This window comes from Gasterosteus aculeatus, chromosome 17, assembly GCF_964276395.1.
Source record: "Gasterosteus aculeatus chromosome 17, fGasAcu3.hap1.1, whole genome shotgun sequence".
NCBI classification, from domain to species: domain Eukaryota; kingdom Metazoa; phylum Chordata; class Actinopteri; order Perciformes; family Gasterosteidae; genus Gasterosteus; species Gasterosteus aculeatus.
In genome coordinates, this window is record NC_135705.1 from 7,371,125 (window position 1) to 7,398,913 (window position 27,789).

The 27,789-nt window shown below is 41.6% G+C and overlaps 1 protein-coding gene across 5 annotated transcripts in view; it reads left to right on the forward strand.

The window, feature by feature from the left end:
- The first annotated feature begins 3,245 nt into the window (after positions 1 to 3,245).
- pax7a (paired box 7a) overlaps positions 3,246 to 27,789 on the forward strand; it is a 42,548-nt gene continuing 18,004 nt past the window's right edge. The window contains exons 1-5 of one of the 5 annotated variants that reach the window (XM_040204349.2): positions 3,246 to 3,771; positions 5,033 to 5,268; positions 5,895 to 6,039; positions 6,415 to 6,543; positions 23,370 to 23,569. In XM_040204349.2, the coding sequence (XP_040060283.1) occupies positions 3,684 to 3,771; positions 5,033 to 5,268; positions 5,895 to 6,039; positions 6,415 to 6,543; positions 23,370 to 23,569 (798 nt within the window). In that variant the 5' untranslated portion in view covers positions 3,246 to 3,683. Of the gene's footprint in view, positions 3,789 to 5,007; positions 5,269 to 5,894; positions 6,040 to 6,414; positions 6,544 to 23,369; positions 23,570 to 27,789 lie in introns of all 5 variants that reach the window. The other 4 variants (XM_040204350.2, XM_078091864.1, XM_078091865.1 and 1 more) reach the window with 4 other exon arrangements.

Consider the following 27,789-nt stretch of genomic DNA (forward strand, 5'->3'; position numbering starts at 1 on the left):
GCCACACATCATGAGATGATTATCTCAAACCAGCTTTCTTTAGCAAAAGTTACAACACAAAGTGAGCTTTTAGCCAGTCTTCCCATTTCACAAGGTCTCTCTCTCTCTCTATGTAATGATAAAATATTTCCCATAAGGAAGTGATCACACATTCGGATAACCCTGAGCAGATGTGAGAAAGTCTTAACAAGTTAACAAGCCGTGGTGGAAGTGCAGATCGTGTCACTGTTAAAGCAGCAAGAAACTCTCTCCGGGGCCTTGCAGAGGAGGTAAATGGATGGAAGAAGGCGGGTAAAAAAAGGATTGTTCACCATTTGTTGGGGCTTCACGCAGTCCTTCACATTTTTGGGTGGCAGTTTATCACAGGGACCACTGTGTTGTTGTTAAAGCGAAGCAGATCTCACATGCAACGATTTCAAAGTCGTCACAGCCTTTATAGGAGAGAAAGCAAAGCTTATGATTTGTACGTTGCGTACAGATCAGATGTCTAAAAACAGAACTTGCCTACAGCATTAATGTGCCCACAAAAGGGAAAGTGCTTCAGGAAACGGGTGAATTGAAGTCACGATTTTTTTTTCTTTTTTACACTTCAGGCCAGTGGGGAAACAGCAGTATTTGTCTGAATGTTTAGTATGTTTTGGGCTTATATATTAACTAAATTGTGTAAAAGAGGACGTGAAACAGGTTTCACAGTCTTTATTCTCCTATTTTCCATGTTATTAACAGTACACAGACAACGCAGAATAGAAGAACATCTTTACCGACGGCCATATTTCAGAATATGAATTTGTTATCATATTAATCTGCTGTACTGAAGAAATAAAACAACATATAATTTAAATATATTCTGCACACTATTTACTGAAGACAAAAAGTGTTGTTTGGTTGCATTAAATATTCCACTCTCACTCACTTGAAGATAAAAGCACAATTTAAATCCAGTATAAATAATGTTTGTATACACTCAACGCCTGCATGTGCTTCTCGCTTTTGTTCGGCTCAGACAAAGATAAAGCCTAAATTGGCGATGCCTCTCATCAAAGGTTTTTTCTCTTTGTGCTCCTCAACGTGAATAGCTCAACGTTGTGTGTAGAGAAAATAAATGTAGATAGGAGACGGGGGGGAAAGTGTTCACCTACAGCAAAAAAGAAACTTTGGTAATTGCCATAACGCAAATAATGAGAGGCTATGTAGCAAAGTGTTTGAAGAGCGGTGCTGATCAAGATAAGATTGGAGACAGTATCTTGGGAGAGAGGAAGTGTTTTTCTGTCTTCTGCCGCTGAAAGGAAACTTAAGTGACAGAGCTACTTATATGAGCCAGACGCTGAGACGAACCCCGCAGAAACAACCAGGATAAATGAAGTTCAGGGTGTGACGAGGACGAGCGGCATTCAGATTCCACTTGTGGTCGAATAATACGAGAAGAAAAAAGTATTTGCATTGGGAAGGATCATAGAAAAGTGCCCAATGCAGCTTTGAAAAAGTGGTAACGGTAGTCGCCCACTAGTGGACATGGTGACACACAGTAAACAAACCAACATATTAAAGTTACTGAGAAAATATGGACCGGCTATAGGGTTTTCAGCTTAAACTCAACTGCTAAGGTTTTTTTTTGCAGGCATTTGTTTCTTCCAGGAGTTCTGAAGAAAGTGAAACTGACTTTTAAAGCGAAGGCTGTGGCTGTTCCATTTAGCACTTCTAGATATTGTTTCCTGCAAGCTGAAGTTACCATAAATTTAATGAGGCATCATTGTTAACACCGTTTCATAAGTGTCTTTATGCGTGCAAAACTATTACAAACTGAAAAACATCATATTTAATAGAATACTCGTATAATACTCGTGTAAATGACCCAGAATGTCTCTGCAAACTGTTTTTTGGGGGGTGTAATAATCAACAGCTGCATAACAAATGAATAACAGGCTAATAATGATTGAAAACAGAGGCTAGACCTGATGGTGGTGAACCAATGATATTTTCAGGGGCTATTAGCTAAATCTGCGTGTCTGTGTGATTTAAAAAGAAATACCTGGTTTAGCTTCATAAAAAAAGCGGTGACATATTTGTAAAAAAAAAAGAAGAAAAAACGTGTTTTCCATAAGAGACACGAGCTATTCTTTGGATTTCGCATGATTGATGCTTGAGTTAATCCAGTGCTCTTTGCGCCTTCCCAGGAGGGTGAGGCGTCTCTTTGTGCTCCTCCGTCCCATGTGAAGCAAACCAAAGCGGGAGAGTGAGGGTCATAGCTGTTCGGCAGGGTACCAGATCCTTCCCACCGGCACATCTGCATGTGAAATCGCCATTTCACCCCTCCACACTCCCTAATTGTTGCTAAAATTATTTGTGAAATTGCCTTCCACCAGGAGTGTTTTCCACGGCAATTGTCACACACTGTTATATGCACGGTGGGCCCACAGAGTTGACACACACACACACACACACACACCTCTTCTTTTCTGCCATATGTGGTTTTTTATTCGTGTTTAATAGTGGTGTGTTTTTTTTAAACAATTACCGATGAGCGTTTTGGTCTTGTGCGCGAGGGCAAGTCAACCTGTTGTCGCCAATAGCGGGTCGATCCAAATCTTGTAATTACCACCGCGGCTATAGGAGCGATTTACACGTTCATGCTGCGCACATTTACTTAATTGAAAGGTTAACAAGCCAAACGCATCGTATAGTCTGACCGTCACAAGGCTGGGCTCCGTTCAGACACCAAATCACCAACTCCTCAAAGTGTTTTGCCCCGTGTTTTTATTCATATGAAGCTCTGCGGATTTACCGGTGCAGGTATGGAGGGATATCAAAAAACGAATAGTGTTGGTCATTTGATTCAATTATTAATATTTATTCATCTTTGTAATATCTGTATCAGTATTGAATGCTTAATCTGCAGGCGGTAAATGCATCGCAATCATATTTTAATGAAACGATGACAGGTGGAATTCATTGCTAGTAGTTTTTATTCTACGTTATTCGAGTTCATTTTACATCAAGCAAAAAAGGGAAAATGGAAATGTCACAATTTAAAAGCATTAATATTCCACAAGTTCAAACGGCTGAATGTCAGGGAAGCACATTTGGGAAAGACGGGATTTAGGATAACATTTAGACATAATAACATTTTGAACTGCCTTTTGGTGTATGGAGCCGTATGCGGGAGGCAGCAGTGAATAAAAAAGTGAAATGCGTTGCTCTGATTGGTCGCTTGGCTCCTGGCAAAACCCACTCGCTTTCATCCATAAAAGAAAGGCACGGGAGCCTATGGGAGCGCGCGGCTGTCTCCTCCTACGACATGCACGAAAGTTGGCCACTTAAACTACTTCCCACCAGCCAGCAGACATTCAACTGAATCCAAACTACACCAAGGGGAAAGAATAACATTGCATTTTCTCCAACTCATACTCACAACTTTAAGTGCTCCGATTTTGCAGACTTCCCAGTTCGAAGGGGTCGCTCATTTATTTTGCAGCAGCAGTCTTTTAAAAATCTATTTTGGCACGTCCATCGCACCAGAGGAGAGCATCACTTTGTTTTCCCCGCCGGTGGAAGAAGGGCTTGTCCGGTTTCTCCGCCTGGGATTGGGATTTGACAGCAGGCAGAGCATCATATTGATCATTTTTGAAGCCATTCCGTTTTCAACTTGGGCTGGAGTCCGTTTTGTTGTTCGTCCAAGTAGCTAAATGATGGCTACTTTACCAGGAACAATGCCTCGGATGATGCGCCCTGCGCCAGGCCAGAACTACCCCCGAACCGGCTTCCCCCTGGAAGGTGAGATACACGACGACGTGTGTTTGATGTTTTGAGACAAAACCCACCATTGCTCCACTCAGATTCACACACGGTGCACATCGTTGCTGTTAAATAAAAATGTGGGTGATCAAATCTGACCTCCAGTCAGTGATGATTAAAGTCAACAACCTGAATCGAAAGTGAATTACAGTTGCAGGGAAAGCATCAACTCGTGCTTTTCAAATAAGCCACGGCCTTTTAAAAGCCCTTATACTCGTATGATTTGATTCAGTCAGAAGATATTTTCTTTGTATTTAGTGTAGTTGTTTGTACTGGATTTAAATGTATTTGTTTTCAGACATAAATAAATAATTATCTGCGTTTAACATAATCTGCCCTAAATGTTTTTACACGTTCTATGTGGTATTTGTTTTATATTTTTGATGGTTCGTATTTCAAATTGTGGTTTGATTTTATTGATGACCAGAGCAACAGAAAATGTTGAATTTGAAAATATTCCTTGTCCTAAAATTAAAGGCAGCCCGACAATCATTTATCTGTACAATGCTTTGGACGACACATTAAACAGACTTTATTTATTGTTTTTTTTTGTAACAATTTAAGCAACATTTATTTTAGTCCAGCTTCAATTTATACAGACACACACAAACACACGCACACACACCCACACACACAAAAAGCAATCTATTTGGTAATTTTTTTTTAAACTTGGATGTCCACACTCAAGTTGTCTGAACATATGGGCGGAAAAAGATCACTTCGTATTTGCATGCATTTATGGAAACAGTTTTCCCATTACACCTAGTTCGTGCTCAAGTGCTCTCGACTGAAATGTACAAAAAACACGTAGCTCGCGAGTCACTCGAGCTCCGGGATTTGTTCAAGTGTCCGGCTGCTGGAAATGGCAATAATACACACAGCAAAGAGACGACTCAAAGGATCACATCAATATTTGTACAGCATGTCTAGGAATAATCAAGGTGGGAAGTGTCACCCTCTTCAGTGTCTCTTGAATGTGAAATTGGATGCTGAAGTGGCCTCGGATGCATGCTGTCAGCCACACTGACGATGGATGAATTTGGCACGACGCTCTCTCGACAATGCGTAATGTGATAATGTGCGTAAATTGCGCCCCATTAAAAGTCAGTAATACAGCAAGCAAGTATGCGGCTGATTGTCTCGAGCGGGTTTTGCTACATATAGCCAACTGTGTCCCGAAGTACAGGATGTGTTGTTGTTTTTATTGTTTTTGAGACTTTCATTGTGTGTTGTGGCGCAGTATCCACCCCTCTGGGCCAGGGTAGGGTGAACCAGCTGGGCGGCGTGTTCATCAACGGGAGGCCCCTGCCAAACCACATCCGACACAAGATAGTGGAGATGGCCCACCACGGCATCCGACCCTGCGTAATCTCGCGACAACTGCGAGTTTCTCACGGTTGCGTCTCGAAGATCCTCTGCCGATACCAAGAGACCGGCTCGATCCGTCCGGGAGCCATAGGAGGCAGCAAGCCCAGGGTGAGTGGGACCCATGAAGGACACCTGAGGGATCACGTGTCGTCCTGATATCATATCATGGACGGACGACCGGGACAACGCATGAGTAGATCTCCTCTTGTGTTTTTTTTGTCTAAATAATAATACTAATAACATTGATAATAAATTACTTTTTAGCCCAGTAACAGCATTTTTTCAGTTCTGGTTATAACAAAGTTTATGGATGGTATTTTGTTCTCGATAATATTTTAATGAATTTGAGAAATATACACAACAATACTGAGGAGCAAATTCCCTTAATAATAATAATTGTTGTCTACGGTGCTCAGTATTGCATGACTATAAATATTGTATTTATTTAACATTAAATAATTCTAATATTTTTTGTCACACAATTTTTATTTGATATTTTTTAGAGAAACGTAGTTTGTCACAGGTGTTTTTTAAATTTCGTTTATTGTGCCGGTCTGACCTTTTAATTATTGACGTATTTGTTGTTCTCAAAAAAAATATATAGTTTTTTTCTTTAGTAAACCTATGTATTAGGATCACAGTTGTCTTCATCTTTTGAAAAGCCTGTCAATTAAAACTGAAATTCCTTCCTTTCTTTGCCCATTTCCTCCCTTTGCACCATTTCAAACCTAAAGCAGGTGGCTACTCCCGACGTGGAGAAGCGGATCGAGGAGTACAAGAGAGAAAACCCCGGTATGTTCAGCTGGGAGATCCGGGATAAGCTGCTGAAGGACGGGGTGTGCGACAGAAGCACAGTTCCTTCAGGTGAGGCTTCATCTGGTAAGCTGCACTTTTTTTTTTCTTATTACGAGCGAACTCTGCAGCATCACTTCTGAACATCACTTTGAATCCAACATGTTTTAAGCTCCAGTTACTGGTAATAACATGTTTGAGTGTAGCAGGAGGCACACATGTAGCTATGTGACCCAGAACAAAAATCACCCTGTGCCTTTGATGCTCAACAGATAATTTTCATTACTGTATTTATAGTGTCATTTTTTACTTTAATTTAGTTTTTTTTCAACGCAGCTTCTTCATGTAAAACTTTTTCTGTGCTTTTTTTGTGTGGTGTCCTAAAAAATGTATGATAGGATTACAATGGTTCTTTTATGGGTTTTAGAGCTAATCACCCATTTACCTTTTTGTTGCCATTAGTGAGCTCCATCAGCCGCGTATTGAGGGCCCGATTTGGCAAAAAAGATGACGAGGATGACTGTGATAAGAAGGATGAAGATGGAGAAAAGAAAACAAAGCATAGCATCGATGGCATCCTCGGTGATAAATGTAAGTTAACAGCAGAAACTATATGGCCCTTTTGTTTATGTCTGAAATAACAAATAATGATCATTATTATTATTACTATTTAGGGTAAATTGCAGCCTTGTAAGCAGAAAGCAAATGTTTAAACTACACTCCCTACTTTACGTCCTCTTGGGAAATTGTCCCACATCCGAGCTGCAGCTAAACGCAGAGAATTTGCTCCTGCTTTTAACTCCGAGCCAGCAGTTGTTCATTCACTCAATTATTTATGAGAGCCTTGGCAGACGGTATTTAACTGCAGAAAATTAATTTGTGTAGCGAATTCCTCCTCATTCATTCAGTCATTTAACGACCTCTAGATGACAGCTGACAGTTGACCCAACCACAATCGATGTCAGTTCACTGACATTTCCCCACTTCATTTAAAGTGGAAATGTTCATATTATTATTTGCTGTATCAGTAATGCATGCGAGGAGGGGAGAATAACGCTTTGACGCAGGTATTTGCTGTCCGAGATTTTTAATCATTTTTACAAGCTTATAGTACGTTTCCATGAATTGATTTATCATGTGGTGTCCCGCATATTTTTAGTATGTTTTATATTTTAAAAATATTAAATATAAAATCATGATTGCTGACATTTTTCGTATTAAGTTTGGTTAAAAGTTGTTCAACATTGTCAAAGATGAACGTCTGTTTTTTTTACTGTGTTATTTTATCGTCTTCTTTAGTTTTATTGGCATTGAGTAAAAAACGCCCAAAACGGTGTAAAGGTTGGCTTTTTTTGACTATAAAATAAGTGGATGGGTTTTAGATAATACTTCATAAAATCCCAAATGTTCCCCCAAAAGACACTGCCAGAACATTTTCAAACTTGAAGATGAACTTCACGAGCGAAACCTCCCCTCCATTGACGCGTTTCTAAAGTGAAGAGTCCGAGGTACAAAAGCAAATCCTGGAAAGCAGGGCAGCGAGAAGGAGACAATGGACGCGTCCATTCTCATTCAAAAAGCGGGTAAAAAAGTAGAGAAAACGTGGGACAAAGGGCAAAGAGTGACATAAAAGGAGATGAATTATTCAGTACGCCCCGCTGGTAGATAGTTTTGTAATTTTATATAATGGCCCTTTGGAGAAGAATCAGTTGATAGCGTGAAAACGGTCTCTTTTTTTCTGTCACACCACGCGTTAATGTTACGGGGAAAATGTCACAATTTTGTAGCAAATCCTTCAAGTGTCGATGTAGATGGTTTGTAAACCCTTTCGGCTAAAAATGACCAACATTCTTTTTGGAGAGTCTCGTTACGCGCAGCGCTGCCGCGTAACAGCGAGCACATGTTTTCTGACTAATGCGATGGGTTGACTTGTAAAGTGTTAAATACTTTATTATTGCATTATTATTGACTTTCTACTGCTGGTGCAAAAATATCTACATAATGTTCCCGCGTCTCCTTTTTTTTCTCCCGTGGTGCTCCTTGTGTTTTAAATTGGAAGTCAATTACGTTGCTATAAAAAGAGACGCATCCTCTGCGTAAAGCAGTTTAGACTACCGGCATCCGGATGGCATTTAATAATGTTAATACTTATTAGAGTAAGCGCTGGAAACGATGTTTGCTGAATAGGTGGCTGTGTTCGTGCAGGGTGTAATAGCTCGCAGGCATGGTAAGAAATGTATTTATCCCCAATCAGCCCCTCACTCCGCGAGTTTGAAGCACAGCCCTTATGTGGAGAGGGGTTTTAAAGCAGATTAAATAGAGCCTTTTATTTCTTTTCACTTTCATCTCTGAGCGGAGCTCACAGTGGCTCGCCCAGGGCACAAAATTCATGAGTTTTTTTTTTTTCGTTTACTTCTTCTTACTACTTATCCCGATTTTAAGACTTTATTTATTTATCTATTTGTTTATTAGGCCTGTGTATTTGATTTTCTCAAGGGTTACATCACGGATTTATCCCCGTTCTAATCTAGTTTTATTCAACGTGTATTGAAATCGCTAAGCATTTTACAATTTTGTACATTTATTTTGTTGCTTGAGGTAATTTGTTATTTCTCATAAACATTTGGCGGGAGTCGGTGCACGTGCTTTCATTTTGCTATAGTGTCCCTGAACGTGCTCCGATAATTGCGGATCGTCTGTCACCATCGCGCGGAGATCTCACCCACCTTTGTGCAGAAATACAACAACTCACTCTGTTAACGACGGTTCAATCCCGAGCGAAACTTTAATCCCGCGCACGTTATCGCGGAAAGGTTGCACTTCCGCTGTGCAAACCCTGGACATCCTTTTGTCTTCCACCGCGGCGCGCGTAAAGGAAAAGAGCAATCGGCTGCCGTGCGTCCATCTGCCACACTAAACGCAACCGACCTGACCGTCCGACGAGGCGCAGACAGGCGATGGACACTTCAGCAAATCGCAGGATTACCTGAGGTCCTCAATGTAATTAAACAGATGTCAGGTGGGATTATTTCCGAGCATCGGGGAAAGAAAGCGACAGAGCAGCAGAGAGGTGCGAGGAAGTCAGACAGACCAAAGGTAGAGGTTAGGACATGGCTAAAAGGGGGGTACTCTATTTAATTTGTAGAGGAATGCGTCTGGTGCGTAAATCAATCACGACTTTACATTTTAGGGACAAAAAGCAAACTAAAACTATATCGTATTGCGTTACCTGTAGGCCAAATGTTTGTTACTTTACGTTTATTCTTCCATATAGGTAACTGCACCTGCAGAACAAACACGGTATAAACACGTTTTTGCTGTTATTAGCAATAAAAACTCCCCATAGTGATTAAACAGGGTCAAAAACTGCCGCCTCCGCGCTCTCACGTCACCATCACGCGCGGACCAACGCGCGCGCACACGCCGTCGCTAAGTGTATGGTAATATAATGTAGCTATATTTCGGGTCTAAAGCCGTGCTGAATGAGAAGGACAGGGGAATGAAGCGAGAGACCACTTCAAACAAATCCATCTGGAACAGTGTGTGAGAGAGATTCACTGAAAGTATGGGGAAGTTATTTAGCTATTAATAACGTTTTTTCCTCAGGCATTGAGAGTGACTCCATCTGCACTTTCTCGCAGCTATTTGGCTGGGTGGAAATTGAGGGAGACCCAAATGTTGGGCAGAGATAACATACCCATCATAGCCCAGACCCTGCGCTGTGCTTCACTGCATTAAACTCGGATTAACCTCCCCTGTCCCCGCAGCCACTCAAGCCACATTTCACTGGAATTTACATCGGTAGGCCTACATTTGAGGGGCAGCAGTGGAAAGACGCGTCATCACCGATAATAATAATAGTGATTATTATTAATAATATTGTAATAAATATTAATAATATTATTTATGATATAAATAATGAAGTGTACGTGTAATCAAAGAAACGTAACTGCTGGTTGTTCTATGGCAATTTCTTTGAATTATTTTGAATAGCATTGTTGTACATATTCACCAGAAAAATACATATTTGTAGATAGATTCCACGAATATATTAGTTTGCTGCGTTTGACTGAGTGTCCGTGTTGCTCCGGTAATGTTTATTTGGCATAGATGGCAGCTCTATTTATGGTCTTTTTCTCATGGTTGAAATAAACAGTGACAGGATGACAAGAACCAAAAAAATACATCAACATCAACAATTTGATCAATAGTGAATGGTGCCATTATTTTATTCAGCATATTTCTTTTTGTTTCATTAAAAAAAAATTGGTGTAATTAGTCGTTGATGACACATTACTATATTTTATGGTGAAGATCTACCACCAGTGTAACAAATTAGGCTATTGGTTCCAGCAAGGTAACATGAGCAAACCGTGCAACATAATAACATGAAACTCATTGCTTATGAGTAATGAGTAATGCATCAATTTGAAAGAGTGCGGTTTAAGCTTGTAGGCCTACGACCACACTGCAGAGACGTTTCAGTGTCAGGAGCTTTAAGTGTCGGCTGCATTAGGCTAAATAAAAAAAAAATGGAGTAGGCTTAAATTCATTCTGTGCTGGCATTTGACTTTGATCACATCAGAAATATTCATGGAAGCACAAACACCAGCTATGCCACCATTATCCAGGCTGACAGTGATACCTCTCAAGGCTGTCTATTAATTAAAGTGGCGCTTACCATGTGGGACGACTCCCTATCTGGGCACAAAAATGGTTTTTCCATCTCTTGTGGGGCTCTTGAAAAGGGGCAATCTTTCCTCTCCAGCTTCTTTTGGGAAATTTAAAAGTGTACAGAGGAAGACATGGGGATTTCTTGCTCATTTATAAAGAGGAGTTTATAATCCTTTCCTGCTTAATAACTTAAAAGGATTCAATTTCTCCCCTCATTTATGGGGTTGTGATCACACATTGTTAAGCGCAGATAGTAGCATTTCAAGGTTAACATTTCCTGCTAGAAAATATCAGAATATAAGCTGTAAACCCATAGGTGCCCATTGTTTAGCCAGCAATTTCCCTCACAAATGCCCATTTTAGATGTTGTTACTATTAATGTGATAACAAGGACGCAGCCGAGAAAGACCAAGTTGATAAGATGTCTCATGTGATGATGTGCCAGTAAGCATTTTTTAATGATACGATATTTAATTATAGCATATAATTTCACCATCGAGAATTAAACTCAGTAGGCTTACGAACACTCTGAGGATTGAACGTCTGGTTGGGGGTCTCAAACCATACGAGTCAAATTAAAGAGGAAGCGTTGCCCTCCAGGTATCCTGTCGCAACGCTCTCATTTCTGTCTCTGTTTTATTCCGCCAATTTTCACTCCGGGGCTCTGGGATTCTGCCTGCAGGGCTGTTGTAGTCCAAAATGTCTTTTTTTTTTTCATCTCTCTCTCTCTCTCTCCCTCTCTGTCTCCCTCGTGCATCTCACATTCATCTCAACAGGTGGGGGTATTAGTTACCAAACATTTGACTTTTAGGTAGCATCCCTTGTAAAATCATTTTTGCTGCATGGTTTGTTGAATAATTCATCTCAGAAATATGTGGGATCTCATTTGATAAGGTCTTCTAAAAAATATGTTTATTCTGGATTTAGCATTTTTCTGGCAATTTAAGTGGCCTTTTTTTAGTAGGTAATATACTTTATATATATATATTGCTGTGTATTTTATTCTTTACAGTTATATTATATATTAAACATTTCATATATTACCTATTTCTTGTGGCAAATATCAACTTCTCTTTCTTCAAAATCAGATATTTTCCACTTTACAGACTGCAGACTCTTTTGCAATGTAAATATTTAGTCAGTTAAGTAGTTTATTTTGTGGTTGTTACTATAATCATTATTATCATTGGCTTTTTTTTTCACCATTTTATTTTGCATTGTTATCACGTTAGTGTTACCAGGCCCCTGACATCCCCTCAAACATTTACATTTCCACTTGAGGTGTTAAATGTATTCCCCAAATTGCCACCGCTTTGTTAGCAGTGATGTTTAATTGGCTGGAAGAAGATGAATGAGGCTGACAGGAATCAGCTGTCCAGAGATTCCCCTGTGAGTCTGACTCGGAAATCATAACCTGACCGGCTTTTCCTCCTCTGAAACCAGCTCGTTGAACTTGTCACATCTAATTAGGGTGTTAAAACGCACCGAGTGCATCGGTGGGAAACAGTGGGTGGTTGGTCCGGGCCAGCCAATAAGGCCTTTTTGGGTCAGATGGTCGAGGTGGAGGGGGGTTGAGTAGCGTTGTTGGATGGTGATGTTGTTGAATTGGACCGCTGCGGGGTCTTATTTTTCTAAGCAGGCCTTCTTTTCCGCTATTACTTCAATTATGGCCATCCAGCAGGCTAAACAGGCCAGCCTGCATGGACTGTAGCCTGCTTTAATTAGGTATGAAATTAATTACAGCAGACATCTATTAAAGACTTTTAAGTTTAGCTCATTTTTTTCCACAGAGTTTAAAGGTATAACAGTGGATTAATGGCTTACACCCAAAATTACATTTTATTGCATCCCATCATTTACGCCTGTCTAACAGGTGTCAGGCAATCTAGACACAGAAGAGAAAAACAATATAATTAGCTCTATTTTTTTAACCTTAAAAGTATTTTGATAAAGAATAAAACATGCTGGCATTGGAAATCTAAACCTTAATATTTTAATCAAAAAATTCTGCTAGATATGAATACTAGATGTACACACATTTCAATTCTGCAAAACAACATTTTAACTTTAACTGCGTTACCGTATACACCTACTGTGTAATTGAAAAAATACAATTGTCTCATTGACGTATTCTCTTTTTATTGAAATCTTTTTTTCTCGTATTGATACAAAAAAAAAAGCCCTGTGATGTCTGACAGCCTACTCTCACCATTGTGGGACAAACAGCCCCTAGAAAAGGACAAGAGAAAGAAGAGGGAGGAGAAAAGGCCCTTCTGTTATTTTCGGTCTTGAGACTTGCTGCATAGGCTATTCAGGCAGGTTGATGAACTCCTCCAAAAAGTTTATTAAGAGGCTGAAAACAATAAGAACTAAAGCCTTTGGGTGCCTGGGCAGACAGTTTATAAACTAGCGGCTATTGTGCCTCAAAGGCAGATGCATGAATACTTTTGAATAGGGGCCTTCAAACTGACACGATCAGGCTGGACAGCAGCAGTTATAAAGGGAGCGAGGGAGCTTCTGCTGCAGCTCAGATCTCTGCCCTTTTCTGCATTAATGTACATCTGCAAAGGAAGGGGGAGGAGGAGTAGCTGGGCGCTGTCCGCCACGCTCGTTCTCCCCTGGGCTTTACACTTTATGTGTGCTTAAAAAAAGTTAAAAGAAGATGTGTGTGTTTATGTTTGGGTAAACAAGCACTTTCCTAAGACTTTTCTCTCAGGACATTATAGTTTATTTATTCTTATTTTTACTGGCGTTAAATTAGGTGAAACGCAAGCCGAAGAAAGTCTGTCCTGTGGAATCATTATAAAAGCAGATGTTTTAATACCTCGCGTCCTATTTTCTACTACTATTACATTTTGGGTGTGGAAAACCCAAGATCAGAGTGTGACAATTGGTCCACCCTGTTGCTCCGCTGAATTTCAAACAAAACACGTTCTACCATTTGCAATTGTTTATCCGCTCGTGAGGAGACAGAAAGGGCAGAAAACGGTTGTGTGCTTTGGCGACGTGGATTCACTGTTGATATGTTTTTTTTGAATGGGGCGCGCTGGTTACGCGCACTCAAGGAGATACATTATTCCCCTTCTTTTCAGGAAACAATGGACTGTCACTCTTCATCCCTCTTCCCTCCTCCGTCCCTCCCTCTGCAGCTTTCTCTTTTAGTGCTCTCGGTTTCTGGCTCTGTGCCTCACAACATCAGAGGGAGTCCAGTGATTTGTGACCCCAGCAACCCACACTTAATCTCGCTAAAGAGGGGGAGCATCCAGTTTGCAGCTTGGCGGGCCCCAAATAGACCCAGCCCGCTCTGGCAGGTGTCAACATTAGCAAACAATTGGTCCCCAGTCCCATGCCCCGTAGCCCAGTGCGACACTGAACCTAAACTATGTGAGGCGCGCTGAAAAGGACCACATAATGGGGGATGTGGAGGGCGAGGAGGCGAGGGGGAGGACAAGGGAGAGATTACACTCTCAGACAGCTATTAGCAGGGATGAGGCTTTTCTAAACAAACAAAAAAAAAAAAAAAAAAGAAGACGATCAATACTGTGTTAGTTCAAGTGGAGTCATCATTGTGGCTTTGGAGATTTATTTTCTGCTCCATTGTTTTTCTCGACTTCTCAGACGTCTGTGGGCCATATTGGCAATCCAATTTAGTCTGCGGGGGGGGTTCCTGGGAGGCCGATTTCTTCTCCGGGGCAGTTGTGTGTTTGTTGCGGATTTCACTTGCAGTGGGCAGTTTGTTGTGTGTCGTAATGAATCCCGATGGGTGAGAATTACCTGCGACAGTGGACGATGGCTTGGCTGTCCGCAGGGAAAACAACACTCAGGGCTGACAGAGCTCTGCTTGGCCCTTTGGAATTGCGGCCCCTCTACTTCATTAGACAGGAGTGTCTTAGCAAAGGGAGCAGAGGAAATGGAAGGAGAACGAGTTGACATGTGGACTGTCGTTGCTCTCGAGTGGATATGTGTCTTGACAAGGGGGCCGATGTTTTTTTTAAAGGCCATTTATTTATCTCTCACTGCTGATTCCCAGTCCTGCCAGGAGGAGAGACCAGTGTTCTCAGCAGGGGAGGTTATCTTCAAAGATTTTAACGGAAAAACCTATAATGTTGGACAAAAGTCTCATTTAATTGCGTTGAGATCTTAGCGTCTTTCTTTCTGCTAGAAGAAAAACCTGTTCAGTTCAGGTAACATTTGCTAAAACAAACCTGCTGGTGCAATTGTTGACCTAATTTACTGACCTTGTGACCTCCAAAAACCTTTTGTGCCTTTTGTTAGAAAGCACCAATAACAACGTCAACGAGCAATAAAATGATTTTGAGCATTCATGAAAGAGAAGAGGCCCAAAACATTGACTGATCTGACTTTTAAATGCAATGTTGTTTGACTAGGTGAATTGCCAAAGGGGACAGACAGTTTACAAAGTAATTTCAGCTTCAAGCAGGATCTAATTAACCATGAAATTTCATAAATCATCCTCATTTTGTCTAATAACTTATCTACCAAACAACAAAATGTTGTTGCTGGCTGTCAGATAATGGCAAACAATGACAAATGCCTGTTTATTTGTGAAAGATCCACAGTAATTTTCCAGTATATTTATGTAGACCATATCGGTGAGGAGTATTATTGTTAGTATATTATTAGTATTATTATAAGTATTGATGTGCAGTCGCCTCTTTGTGTTTATCCAAATATTGTCTTCCTGCTGATATATCAGTGGCATTTTTTATTTATGTCTCTGTTGGACGCAACAGTGTTTATTTTGAAAGATTTGGAGATTTTGGGGCCGTAATCCCCCCTCCAATCCCCAAATATCCTACATTTAAAAAGCTTTGTCTTCCGCTTTTATTTTAGGAATATGAATTAGGACAATCGATCGTTATCAAATGAGTAAAAATTAGTATTTTGCAGCCCTCTCATATTAAACATCTATTTTAGTTAAATGAAGCCAGTGGATTTTATGTCCAGTCCGACGGATAAGATTTTTCTCTTCATCTTAAATAAAATAGAATACACTACAGAGTATAATTGAATTTCCTGCCTGTCCTGGGTGATCTTAGTAAAAATGTTAAGATGAACATGGTAATAATAGGCGGGACCTTTGGCAGGAACAGATCTTTGTCTGGGTGATTAAACCATTGTTCTTCTGCCAAACAATAAAGCTGAAGGATCACACAAATGAGTATACAGTAACAAGCTTTATTATGTCCATGTTAAATTGTGCAATGGATGAGCAGGTCAGAGCCACATCGCTTATTGAAAGAAATGTAGTTTCCTCCGATTCGCCTTGCCACCTAAGGTTGTCAAACTCTGACAGCTGGCACAGATCGGGGACAGTGTGTTGCATTATGACCAGCCGCTGGTTACCATGGCGCTGCATTAGAAAAGACAAAAGGCATTTCTGGCTAATTTTATTACAATACAGGAATAGCCCACATAATGTGCAACAGTAATTACGTTTAGCACAGTGCGCCCGTGCTTTCCCTCGGTGATGAATGAGAAACATTGACCATGGTCTGCTAGTTTAAAAATCGCCATTAGCCTATGCTACTTAGGGCCAGAACATTTCACATTTTATGCTCTTGATCTGCTACACCACTGAAATATTCATTTGTTTTAATTGTCCACGGGGTTTTTTTTCACAACCACAAAGACAATAAACATGTTCCCTAAGTGTTACAAATCAGAAATGTGTTTTTTTTCCCACCGAGTTGAATGTGTAAGTGGTTGTGCAAACAGTGGCGTGGAGCTCCTGTCCTCGCCGACAAAATAACAACTTCAAATGTTGTTCGCTATTTTCAACTAATGGGCTTATTTCTGCATCGTCAGTCATTCTCTCCTTGGGGAACATGTAGTCTCAGTTAAAAAAAGCTTTGCTTCTGTGCCACATTACAACCCCTCAATATGGAGGGATCTCAGACATTAATGCCAAACACTGTAATGCTTCACTGTGCCCAGGAAAAAAGCTCCAAAGGAAATATTCATTAAATTGTTTAATATAAAGGAAACACTTCACTTGTAATCCACTGAATGTCAGTCCGCTGCGGTGTAACGTAGTATTTTGTTATGTTCGTATATAAACAATTTTGTTAATGTTTTAAAACCAGCTATGGTTTTATTTTGCATAGAAGTTAAGTAATATTCCAACATAAAAATCAGTACGTAGTAAAAGCCGTAATACCACCAGAAACAGTTTAGGAAAGTAATGCTTGTTAAAGTTCCCATCCTTGCGTAATGCTTCTTTACCTCAGAGTTCTCCTCGGTGTCGCAAAACTTTTCCACAATATTTGCAGGCCAGCCTTGTCCAGAAAATTAGGAAACTTCCCTTCGGCATGGAGAAATGTCCGCTGTGCATTCCTCTACTGTACCCAGTAATCTCTCTTTGGCTTTGTTGAGAAAATGATTTGTTCCTGCAGGAGACCTCGGCTCATAGCCCTGAGACGTTACTGTTTGATTTCCTGCGTAGGTTTTTAGAGCTTTTTGCTGGGGGACCGATGCTCTGGCTCCAGTGCCATTTGGCAGAGACCCCCATGGGCTCTTTTTTTACTTTCTTGTGCTCTCTCTTTTAATTTCATTACTTTCTCTGTGACCTCAATTAGCGAAGTTTGACAGAAGATGAAGACCTGCTGCAATGCACAGTATTAAAGAGAGGGAAGTGAGAGGTGGCAACAGTCTTCTTAACGGGGTTCATATTTTGTGTCCTCTGTCTTCATGGGTTGTGGAGCTCTTTTAGATCCTTTCTACCTCTGCTTTTTTGATGAGAGATAAGTTATGATAAATTGATTATGTGTGTGAATGATAAAAAGGAACATATTTGTTGTTAGAAGTGCTTGTTATCCTCCAAAAGAAGTATTTTTAAACCATGCTTTTTGTATTAGAAATAAAAAATCGGCACATTAACGTACAACAGCATTTACCTTTTTGTTAAACATACTAGTTTTAGTCGGTAGTTTATTAAAGAAAAAGAATCCCACCCTTTGAGCCCTTCACGCTTTCCCACTCAGGCCGCGCAGAGGCATGGGGAGTCAATATGTCAGCGTTTATGGATGCCCTGCGGCGCTGCACAGGGCTGTCAGGCCCCTATTCATGCTCTAATGGCCCCCCGAGGAGCCTGTCTCTCTGGGCTGAAAAGGCCGGGAGGCCCAGTGGACGCCCCGTTGTTGAAGGTGAGCGTGCGTTCTCATGGACGCGCCGCGCCTTCATCCATATGACAAGAGCCATAAAAGAGCATCGCTCTCGCTGCCTCTGTCTCCTCGGCTTTCTCTTGCTTCTCCCCCGGCCTCCCTCCTCTCTCCCACTTTCTCCCCACCTCAGAGAAAAGGGGGCTAATTGTTTGTTGTGAGAGCCAAAGATTATAGAGCCTCCCATCCTTCTTCCTCCGTTGCCGTTTTCTCCTCTTTTTTCAGAAGCGCCCGACTCCTTTTCTAAAGAATGAGATTTTGTCTGAGAGACAGAGGAATTCCTGAGGAATGTTGACGTAAAAGAGCCCGAAAGCGAGAGTAGAGATGAGAGGTTGTGCATTTGGTTTCTGAAACAAGGCAGCCTCTTCCTTTTCCATAGTTTTATAGTCTGAAACTTGCTTCTGTATCCTTGAAGTTGCGTTGAAGTTTAGAGCTCTTGTTCACTTCTGCCTTCCTCTATGTGCCCTTGGCCTTTGGCCACCAGCTATAAACTGGTAATTGACATGATAAGCATGAGACAAAGCTGAATCCAATGACATCGGCCCATAAAGGTGAGCAGAAAATGATTGTATTTCCGATATATATACGGTGGATTTTTAATGTCCTCATGTAAAGTTACACATCTCATCTAGATTCAATTTCAGCTAAATGTCAAATTACGTCCCAGAGAAGGTCACTGACAACCAAAAGATGAAATTTATAGTGCATTTTGGCATGTTACCAATAAACACTTAACTTAATTTAGCAATAAATGCAATCTTTTTTTAGAAATTGTTTGTTATGTTGATTTGAATATTGCGTGTATAATATATATATATATATATATATATATATATATATATATATATATATATACTCATTCAGATTAGGCTGAGGCTGCGCTCACTTTTAGAGTTTTGTTTTTGTTTTTCCCTTGCAAGGAGATGACTACAGGAGAAGATTATTCATAGAATTTGTCTTTAAACCATTCTGGTTATCACTAACGTCTATCTTGTATTCACACAAGGTCCCTATCTCCGATACATCCTTCGGTAAATGCCTTGAATCGCATGCCTCCTTTAACTTGGCAAGCCCTTTGGGATGAACAGGCAAGTGCATTAAGCGGAGATGCTGCACCATTCTCGGGAAAAATGCAAATTGGGAAGTTGTTAGTTATTTGATGTTGCTGCGTGATCCCCCCGCCCCCGAAACATCCCTCCACTCCAGTGATGGTGGTTGAATTGCATACAGTCCCGGGGACAGGCAGGGCTGTTTATATGCAGGCCTGGAGCAGCAAAGACAGCACAGAGACAGATGCATGTCAGAGATAGCAGATCCCATCTCAGGCAGATGCCTCTTATCACAGGCCTGTTTGCATAATTAGGCCTTTTGATATTCACCCCCTCTGACTGACAAAAAGTATAATTGCAGTATCAAGTACGACAAAAGGTAGGCACAAAATAAACAAGTCAACATAAATAGCGAGAAAAGACGCAATGTTATTTTTGTCCTGTGGGAAAAAAAGAGGGAGGAAAAACAGCATTTTAAACTAAATCTGCTGTCAGTCACAGTCAACTGGTGTGACTCGGTGCTCAGAGGCTGGTCCTGTGAATGCCTGCAAAACACAGAGCGTGAGGCCTGATTGTAATTATGCTGGAACTAATATGCTTTTCAAAATGAGCCATTATGAGCTAATGCTGCACTGCCAAAGCCCTGTCTGTTTTTGTCCCTCTGTCTTGGATAGTTTGCAAAGGTATCGCTGATATTGAGGCCATGGGTTATGTTGATGAGAGACGGTCTGAATAGGATGAGTACTACCTAACTTTACGCTAATACTGCTCACAGGTGACAGAGATGGGGGATAAAAATTCCGGACTCCTTTCAAAGACATCTTATTTCCCTAAAGAGTCAGTCATTTATTCTTATTCCGTTGTCTATATTTGCAAAAAATATGTACATATCTCGGTAAAAGTATCTTGTAGATATTTATCGAGAGTTTAATTCTTAAGCTTAATCATTTTCAGGATAAAAACACCAATTTATTAAAAAAAGTGTTATGTTTTTTTTCTCAGAATCCGATGCATCTATTTTGTTCATTTTGTTAAACAACCTGCGAGACTTGAAGTTTATTGCTCTTGTTATCATAAATCTGTAACCTCACAGATAACTTAGCTAATTGCCGCTTTTGAGAGGACAGCTGCGTGTTTAATCAGCATTACCTCTGCGTCGCGGGGGTAAAGGTGGAGGACTGTAGAAGTCCGAGGCTTCTGGAGGAAGAAGAATAGAAGGATGTGTGGAGGGGGTCGATAAGAGGGGGGATGGTTTTTTTGGGAGGAAACCGGGTGATGATGAGGATCCCATCTGCTGTGAGCAGTCTGTCTGTGGGGTCAGCAGAGGAGGGTAGACAGCCGGCTTTAGACCTCGTAGTCACTTAACGAGCAGCACAAGTCAGAATGAAGGCATCAGCAGAGCAGCCAGGGGGGAAAAAATAGTTGCTTTTAAAGATTATTTATAACCTCATTCATTAAAACAAATAAAGGTTCTCAGTTTGAAATTTTGAACATTAACACAGCAGCACTCAACTTTTTGATATTTGATATTATTTGCTAACTATTAAAAGGTTTTGTGGAATAACTAAGCTGAGAATGAAATCAGCCCCCTCGTTGCGTGTGTTGTAATCTGAAGTGTTCTGTATCCTCCGGTACCCCTACGGCAGCAATGTCACCGCCGTTAGCACCGTTAGCACTGTTAGCACTGTGGGCTGCTCACCGCTGGCTCAGCTGGCGCCATGTTGAGAGCTGTGCGGAGGCAGCCGCTCGCCTCTGAATTTAAAATTTCTCTGTAAATACAGTGATTGCTGGTGCGAATATTTGTTTTCCGGTTGAACATATCCTCAACATGACGTCAATGCTGTGCTCAGCAACACCGTTATAATGTTTTGTCAATTATATGCAGATCAGTAATATTCCAGAATTGATGGTTTTTCAAACAATTTCTTGTTTTGAAACAAACGCTACAACATGCCATGACTGTAATTATAATTTAGTTTAAGGCAACTAAAACCATATAGTGTTATTTATAATCTTAGACCAGGTATTTACCAGGCTAAAGCCTGATTCATTCTTATTCATAATGGGTGTAATTTTAAATCAATATTGAGGAAAAACCTGGAGGGCCCCTGGAGGAGAGGACACGGCGGTAATCATGCCTACCGGATGGCACATAATTAGATTGTAATTGGATGATAAGAAATGAGACAAGGTATGAGTGGTTTATCAACATCCCACGAACCTGTGAATGGAATTACCACCGTCGTATTATAGGACGGTCTAATCAGAATGTACCTTTTTGTGCCGAGCAGACCATTAAGGAATTGACCCTTACAGCCCTGCAGGGATTTTGTTCTCTAATTCCTATTTCGTCTGGGATTGTTAACATTGGCACATCTGTGGGGAGAAAAAGAGATGAAATTTAGATTTTAAAGGGAATTTGTTGGTTAAAAAAAATCGGTGTAATCGGGTTGTTTGTAAGTCATATTCGCTTTGGGCGCATTATAGTAACATCACTGCTTGTGGACAAAAAACAGTATCAGGCATTTTCTTGCGTCATCATGGAAAGCAGCCATTTGTTTAACTGTATTTTCTGTCGTCTATTCACCAAATGTACTCGGCATATTGGTGAGTTTGGGTCCCAGTTGGCCCCGTGCAGCATGTGCCATTTTAACTTGCTCAACACAGGCCTGGCTGTTGACCTTGTGCTTATGGATCATGTACAAGAGAAGATGTGGTGGCTCAACCTATTTTCTGTGGAGCCTTAGCAGCCATTAGCCTGATAGCATGCTAAACGTAACACAGATTGCCGCGGCAGTTTACCTGCCAAGTAAAAGTCTGTGAAAGCGCTTTTGAACAAAGGTGGGGGAAAAGAAAATAATTTGAGGAGGAGAGGACTTTAATGTCTTGCTCAGAGTCCCCTTGAGCTTGTGTCTGCTCCGGCCCCCACGACTCCCCGTAGGACATAGAGGTGACTTTGGAAAGCCATCTGATGGGCTCAAGTGTCGTCAAGGCAACTTACCGCACAAATGGCTGTACGCATCCTCATGAAAACCAACAAAGGGATATGTGGTGTATGTACATATTCAACTTTGTATGTTCAAGGGTGTTCCGCAGAGCGCAGTGAGCCTGTGCTTCAAGAATCAATCTTTATTAAAAAGGATAAGACTGAAGAATTGATTTAATGAATGCGGCCTCATGTCCTGCAGCCACATGTAATCCGCAGAGAATCATTGAGCATGAGCTCAGGGGGACGAAAATGTTCGTAGACGACTCATCGAGTGGCCTGTAATGATAGTCTCCATATAATCCCATAATTCCTTGTTTAATTAAACTCTGAAGCTGGCCTTGAGACTCCGCCAGCTCTGTTGCTCTTTTGTTCTCACAGTTGTTATTTGGAGGCTAGATTTGAGTATTCTTTTGTCCACTTATGTTGAAAGATTTGACTGGGGTCAGCTACGAACAGAGATCGCGGCTGTAAAGCAACGAGTGAGGCGTTAGGAAGCCGGTTCGGGCGAGATGTTCAGGTGAGGATTGTAGTTTCCATTCGAGCTGAATAGTGAAGGGCTTCTGTCAGAAGGCGAAATCTCTTCAAACACCCTCTTCTTCAATACCTCCCTTTATTTTCCCTCTCCCACACTTTCTGGACGATGCATGATGCAATCCAACTAGGCCCGGAGCAACACTGGCACATCACGCCGCCTTGTCAATGTCTCAATGAGGAAATTATGAAAATATGAATTTTATGACATGGAATGAAAAGGGCCATGCAGTTTGAATAGACATGCAGAGGAGGTGAAAATGATGCAATTTTCTAAATTCAGTTATAATGGTAATGTGCAATGGTAATGCGTATTTGCTGTCAAAAATGTCCCTGTCGGCCTGGATTGTACAGCTTTGTGCTGTATCTATATTCCTCGAGCAAAAACTCAGCTTAGTTGAATGCCTAAAAAGTAATGTAAGATATGTTGTAATTCATTTAATGACAGCAGATGGAAACACACGGGACTGAATGGTTTCGGTCTGATATTGTGTTCTGTTCCATACACTTTGGCTGAGCTGTGTGTGTGTGTGAGGAGTGTGCCCTGGGCCAGCGAGAGAGAAAAGCAGGGTGAGGAGCAGCAAGGTGGCCTGTGCAGATTAACCCCTCTACCCACCGACACCCCCGCCGCTCCCACTCTGCCCTCTGCCTTCACAGCCTCTGGGGCCCCTCACAGAGACAGGATTGTGTATCAGGGCCTCTTCTATATTAAATAAATATCCACAGATTAAGATAATATTCTCCCTGTTGTATATTCAAAGAGGAGTTGCTGTCACTTGAGTCCTCTGTGTTGCCAGTCCCGCTCTCCAGAGCAACAAAAGAGGCTCCAAAATGCAGATAATGCCGTTAGAGTCCCTTCTTGATCAGCTGCAGCTCAGATTTGATGCCATTTGCTACAAACGCCCCCTCGGTTGATTCACACATCACACTGCGTTACTTGATTTCATTGCATGATCACACAGTCGGTCCGCTGTCTTTTTCTTTTCATCTCAGGTAACCGCACAGACGAAGGCTCGGATGTAGATTCGGAGCCCGACTTGCCCCTGAAGAGGAAGCAGAGACGCAGTCGCACCACCTTCACCGCCGAGCAGCTGGAGGAGCTTGAGAAGGCCTTTGAACGGACACATTACCCAGATATCTACACCAGAGAGGAGTTGGCCCAGAGGACAAAACTCACGGAGGCCAGAGTACAGGTACCGTCAGAACAAGCATTGTTTGAATCTTTAAACCTGTGCAAATAAAACCAACAAGATCTCTGCATGTTGAGAAGTAATTGAGGAAATTGTGGGTGATCCGGTGCTCTGAACACATATGCTCTGTGTTGAAACTCCACCTGCCAACATCAATCTACTGCAGTCGACTTCTGAGGGAAAAAGTAGCTTCCACTATTCCTCACCTGGTGCAGGCCTCACAGAGATCGGTGCTGCCCGAACAGAAATTTTTCCGTAAACGTACGGCAAAAGCCGTCATGTCTGAACGTAACAATGTTTTCCCATTCTTTCAGTTACGGATTGCTTATCTGTTCGGATAAAGTTTTGGTTCTGTGCTTGTGAGGGAGCTTGGTACCCATGATCAGCCTCCATGTTCACAATGATTTAGATAAATGCCCCCAATCTTCATACCTCAGACACAGGAACCTGTTTGACAGCCATAGCTGCCCAGCAGTTGCGTGTACGGTTGACGGAAGGTATGTACAGCAGAGTTATGGCAGCAGCTGTTCTGTGAGAGAGGGAGAAAAAAAAGAGGAGAGGAGAGAAAGGGAAAGGGAATGCATTCCTGATGGATTTCTCATCTCGGCCTTTGGCCAGGATCTCATCCCATCACTTTCAAGCTCGCCGCTGCTTGTAAAACCCTCCACATATCACACGCGGTTCCTCGTCCTCTCCAGGGACCCAATGCCCCGACAACAACATTAATCAATCAGTCGCTAGTAAAAAAAAAAGAAGGTCTGGGGCACCCTCTCCTCTTACCACAGTGGTTCACACTCCCTCTGAACCCCCCAAAAAGTGTTCACCCCACTACAAACATGCAGTTAGGGTAACTAATTCTACACATGTCTTTTTCCATCTCAAACCCCCCCAACATGCAGCGATGCCCTAAATATCTGAGTGTTTAATGCCTCACTCAAGGGAGGGGAAATGTATCTCATGGTTGTTATGAGGCAGTATATATATATATATATGTTTTTTTCTTTTAGCGTGTTTGAGGAAATGTGGACAAGAAGTGGAAGAAGTGAAAGCATCAATAACTTGTATTTAAAAAAATCAACATTGCGATAATAAGTATCTATAAACTATCAAATGAAGTCTACTTAGATTTAATATATTCATTCCAATTGTTAAAACTGCATTTTCTGACAAATTATTAAAGCTCATAGTAAAAGCCACGTGCAAATACTTCAATGAATCAAATGTATCAGTCTACAGCTATTCAAAGCCATCGTGGAGGACAGCAACACCTCAGGTTTGAAAACAAAATCTATTCTTGTATTTCTGGAGCCTTACTAAAATATCTAAACAGCAAGGAGACCCAGTGACTGCTGTGTGTTTGCTGTTAGATAATAGACTTAAATTATGTCATGTGAGAACCTGAGGAATTTGAGACATGGCTATAATTTAAGTTAATGCTGTTTTCCTCATAATCTAATTTTTAAAAGCTTTTGAAAGTCTCAAAAGGTCAAGTCAAACTTAATTTTCTGAGAGGGTTACAAAGGCCAAAATAAATAATGCCAATATAGTTTTCTCTTAGCATTCTCCCAAATACATCTCAAAGGAATAACTGCACTTTAAGTATTTCAATACAACAGAGTTATTTTTATTTTTTAATGAACAATTCAATGATAAAGTTTAACTGTATATCTGTAAGAATTTATTTTAAAAGTGAATGACATGATGTGAGCATGTAGGTGTTGTTTGACAGCGTTCTGAACAGCCGGGCTTTTGCATAGGTGCCCAAAAGGTCCATCATAGGGCGGGAGAGAGGAGACCCTTTGGCCTAAGGGGCAAAGCTTCTCCACAACAGCTGCAGTGACGCATCTTGCAGATGTTGTGTGCAGACAAACTGGTGTTTGGGGCCGAGAGAGAAAGGATAGGAAGGGGGTGGCAGGGCTCTAAAGAGTCTCATGTTTTAACTTGAATCCGTTCCTCTGGTCTTGGCTCTCTTTTAGCCATTTGTCATTAAACCTGCCGATAATGTGCAAGCAACTTTTTTGGGTGAACTGCAAAACATGGCTTGACTGGCACCTAAAACACCACAACCCAAAGCCGTGTTCCAAATGAACCCGCCAGAGTCTTGGGGAGGTGACGAGTGTTTGGCTTAGCAATGACTCACAACCTAAACTCATAAACAGAGCAAACTCCCTCGTGTCTGCCCTCGCCTGCCATTTTAACACCCTTTCACCATCCATCTTTATCAGCGCTGCTGCTACCAGCACTCCTCCAGCACCACGAGCCTTGCGATGGTTTTATCACCGCAACTGACAAATTGTGGGATGCGATCCGTATCTCTCAGCGATTAGTTCCAGGCTGTCTCAGTGAGAGGGGCTACTACCCAGTCCACCTTCAGTGTGTGCTCAGCTGATGCAATGTCGACTGCCACTTTCCATCTGATAACCCGGTAGTTTTAACCAGAGCATGCGGCAGAGTTCATTCCATGAGCTATTAGAGAAGAGGGAAGGCTTTTTTCTGTTTCCTCTGCAGAGTGGATCAGGCAGGAGTATCATTGAGGGCGGAGGTAGCCAACAATAGGCTGAAGGCCGCTGTAAATCAGCACCTTCAGATGAAGCAAATTACGCTCTTCTCTATTTAGACTGAAGTTTTTAAGAGACTGACTCTAGAGACCAGACGCATCTGAGCATGCCGCCTCCGGCTCGCTTTACCGAATCTGTCACATAGATCCTCATACATTACCAATAAACATTCTGCATGTAGCTATTATACTTAGTGGAATCTAATAAGGTATAAGCATTGCGTTTCACGAGGCGTGCAAATCAATTTGGTTTAAAAGTTTCTCCCTGTATCTATGGCTTGTGCTGGCTGTGAGATGCAAGGGAATGAGCAGAGGGAAAAGACCGATATGCAGACTGTGTACTGGTCTTCATAGCTTTATGTGGCAAACCAGTTTAGGCAAATTCCACCTCAAGTTTTCAACACTGCTGGTGTGAATATAATCCCATCGGGAGGTATCAGGAGGTACTACACAGTTTATTGATTGTTATAATACCAGTAGAGTACCAGCGGCAAGAGAGAAATTCACAATGGAGCTGAGTGGTGACAACCAAACCCAACAGGCAACTGTATTCCCGCCAGTATGGGTTTACGTTTCATAAAGGAATAAATAGGATTTGTGTAGATTGTAGAGCAGAAATTGTTGCAATGCATCAGTGTGAATGTTCTAACAGTTTCTTATTATTAGAATTTAAATGACTTTGGTACAGTGCTTCTGTACTCCTGATACTTATCAAGCTAATCCCACTCTCCTCTCAAATTCACACTCCTAGCTACTTTAATTAGCATAGTGCCAGACTGGAAGGCAAGCAGGGAGGGAATCAGAGAGAGAGAGAGAGGGGGGAAAGAAGGGGGGAAGCAGAGGGGAGGAGGATGGGGGGTATTGCGTGGTATGAGACAGAAGAGGATTTGTACGTTGAGGCTGGTTGCATCACCCCACCGTGTTCTTGTGGATATGAAGTCAGCAGCTCATTTTGTTTTGTCATTATCCCGCCTCTTGGTATTCATCTACCGAATGTTGCAAATTGGCTCCTGAAAGGCGTCATACATTCAGGGCTCGTCTTTCACAAAATAATTCATGGAGGATTGTCTGAACGGGGGAATTCTAAAATATGAGTGATCCTATTTAAGAGAAACAACAGAGAGAGAGAGAGATGTTTACTGCTGTGCAGTGTCACACGTTTCCGGTGTTTGTGAGTGCACATTATCGCTGATCGGCGATAAGAAAATGCAAAATGCTACTTTATCGCTTCAATTTTGTCGGCTGAGAGTGAATGAGAGATTAAAAACATATGAGGCAATAACAGCCACCAAACAAAGCACTTCTATTGAATGTGTGCTGTCTTGAGGGTTGCACCCTCTTCTAGATGTGCTCTACATCAGCCTTCACCCTCCTCCAAGTCTCTTTCTCCAAGCCATCCTCTTTTGTCTCACAAGCAGGGCTCAGCTTGAGTTCCGTAAGACGGGCTGCTGCTCCCGCATCCCTTCTGCCTCCGAAAACTTTCACACACCCTCTCAGAGACGCAGCGCAGACGTGTCCAAGTGCACTGGATGCCGGGAAAAACCTTTTAGTCCGTGAAAAGGGAACAGAAGTGAGCCACGTGCATCTCGGCGGCACACTTGTAGGCAGATAGGGGAGACACAGAGGAGAGCCGCAGCTCTCTGTACTGCAGAGAATTAAACCGGAT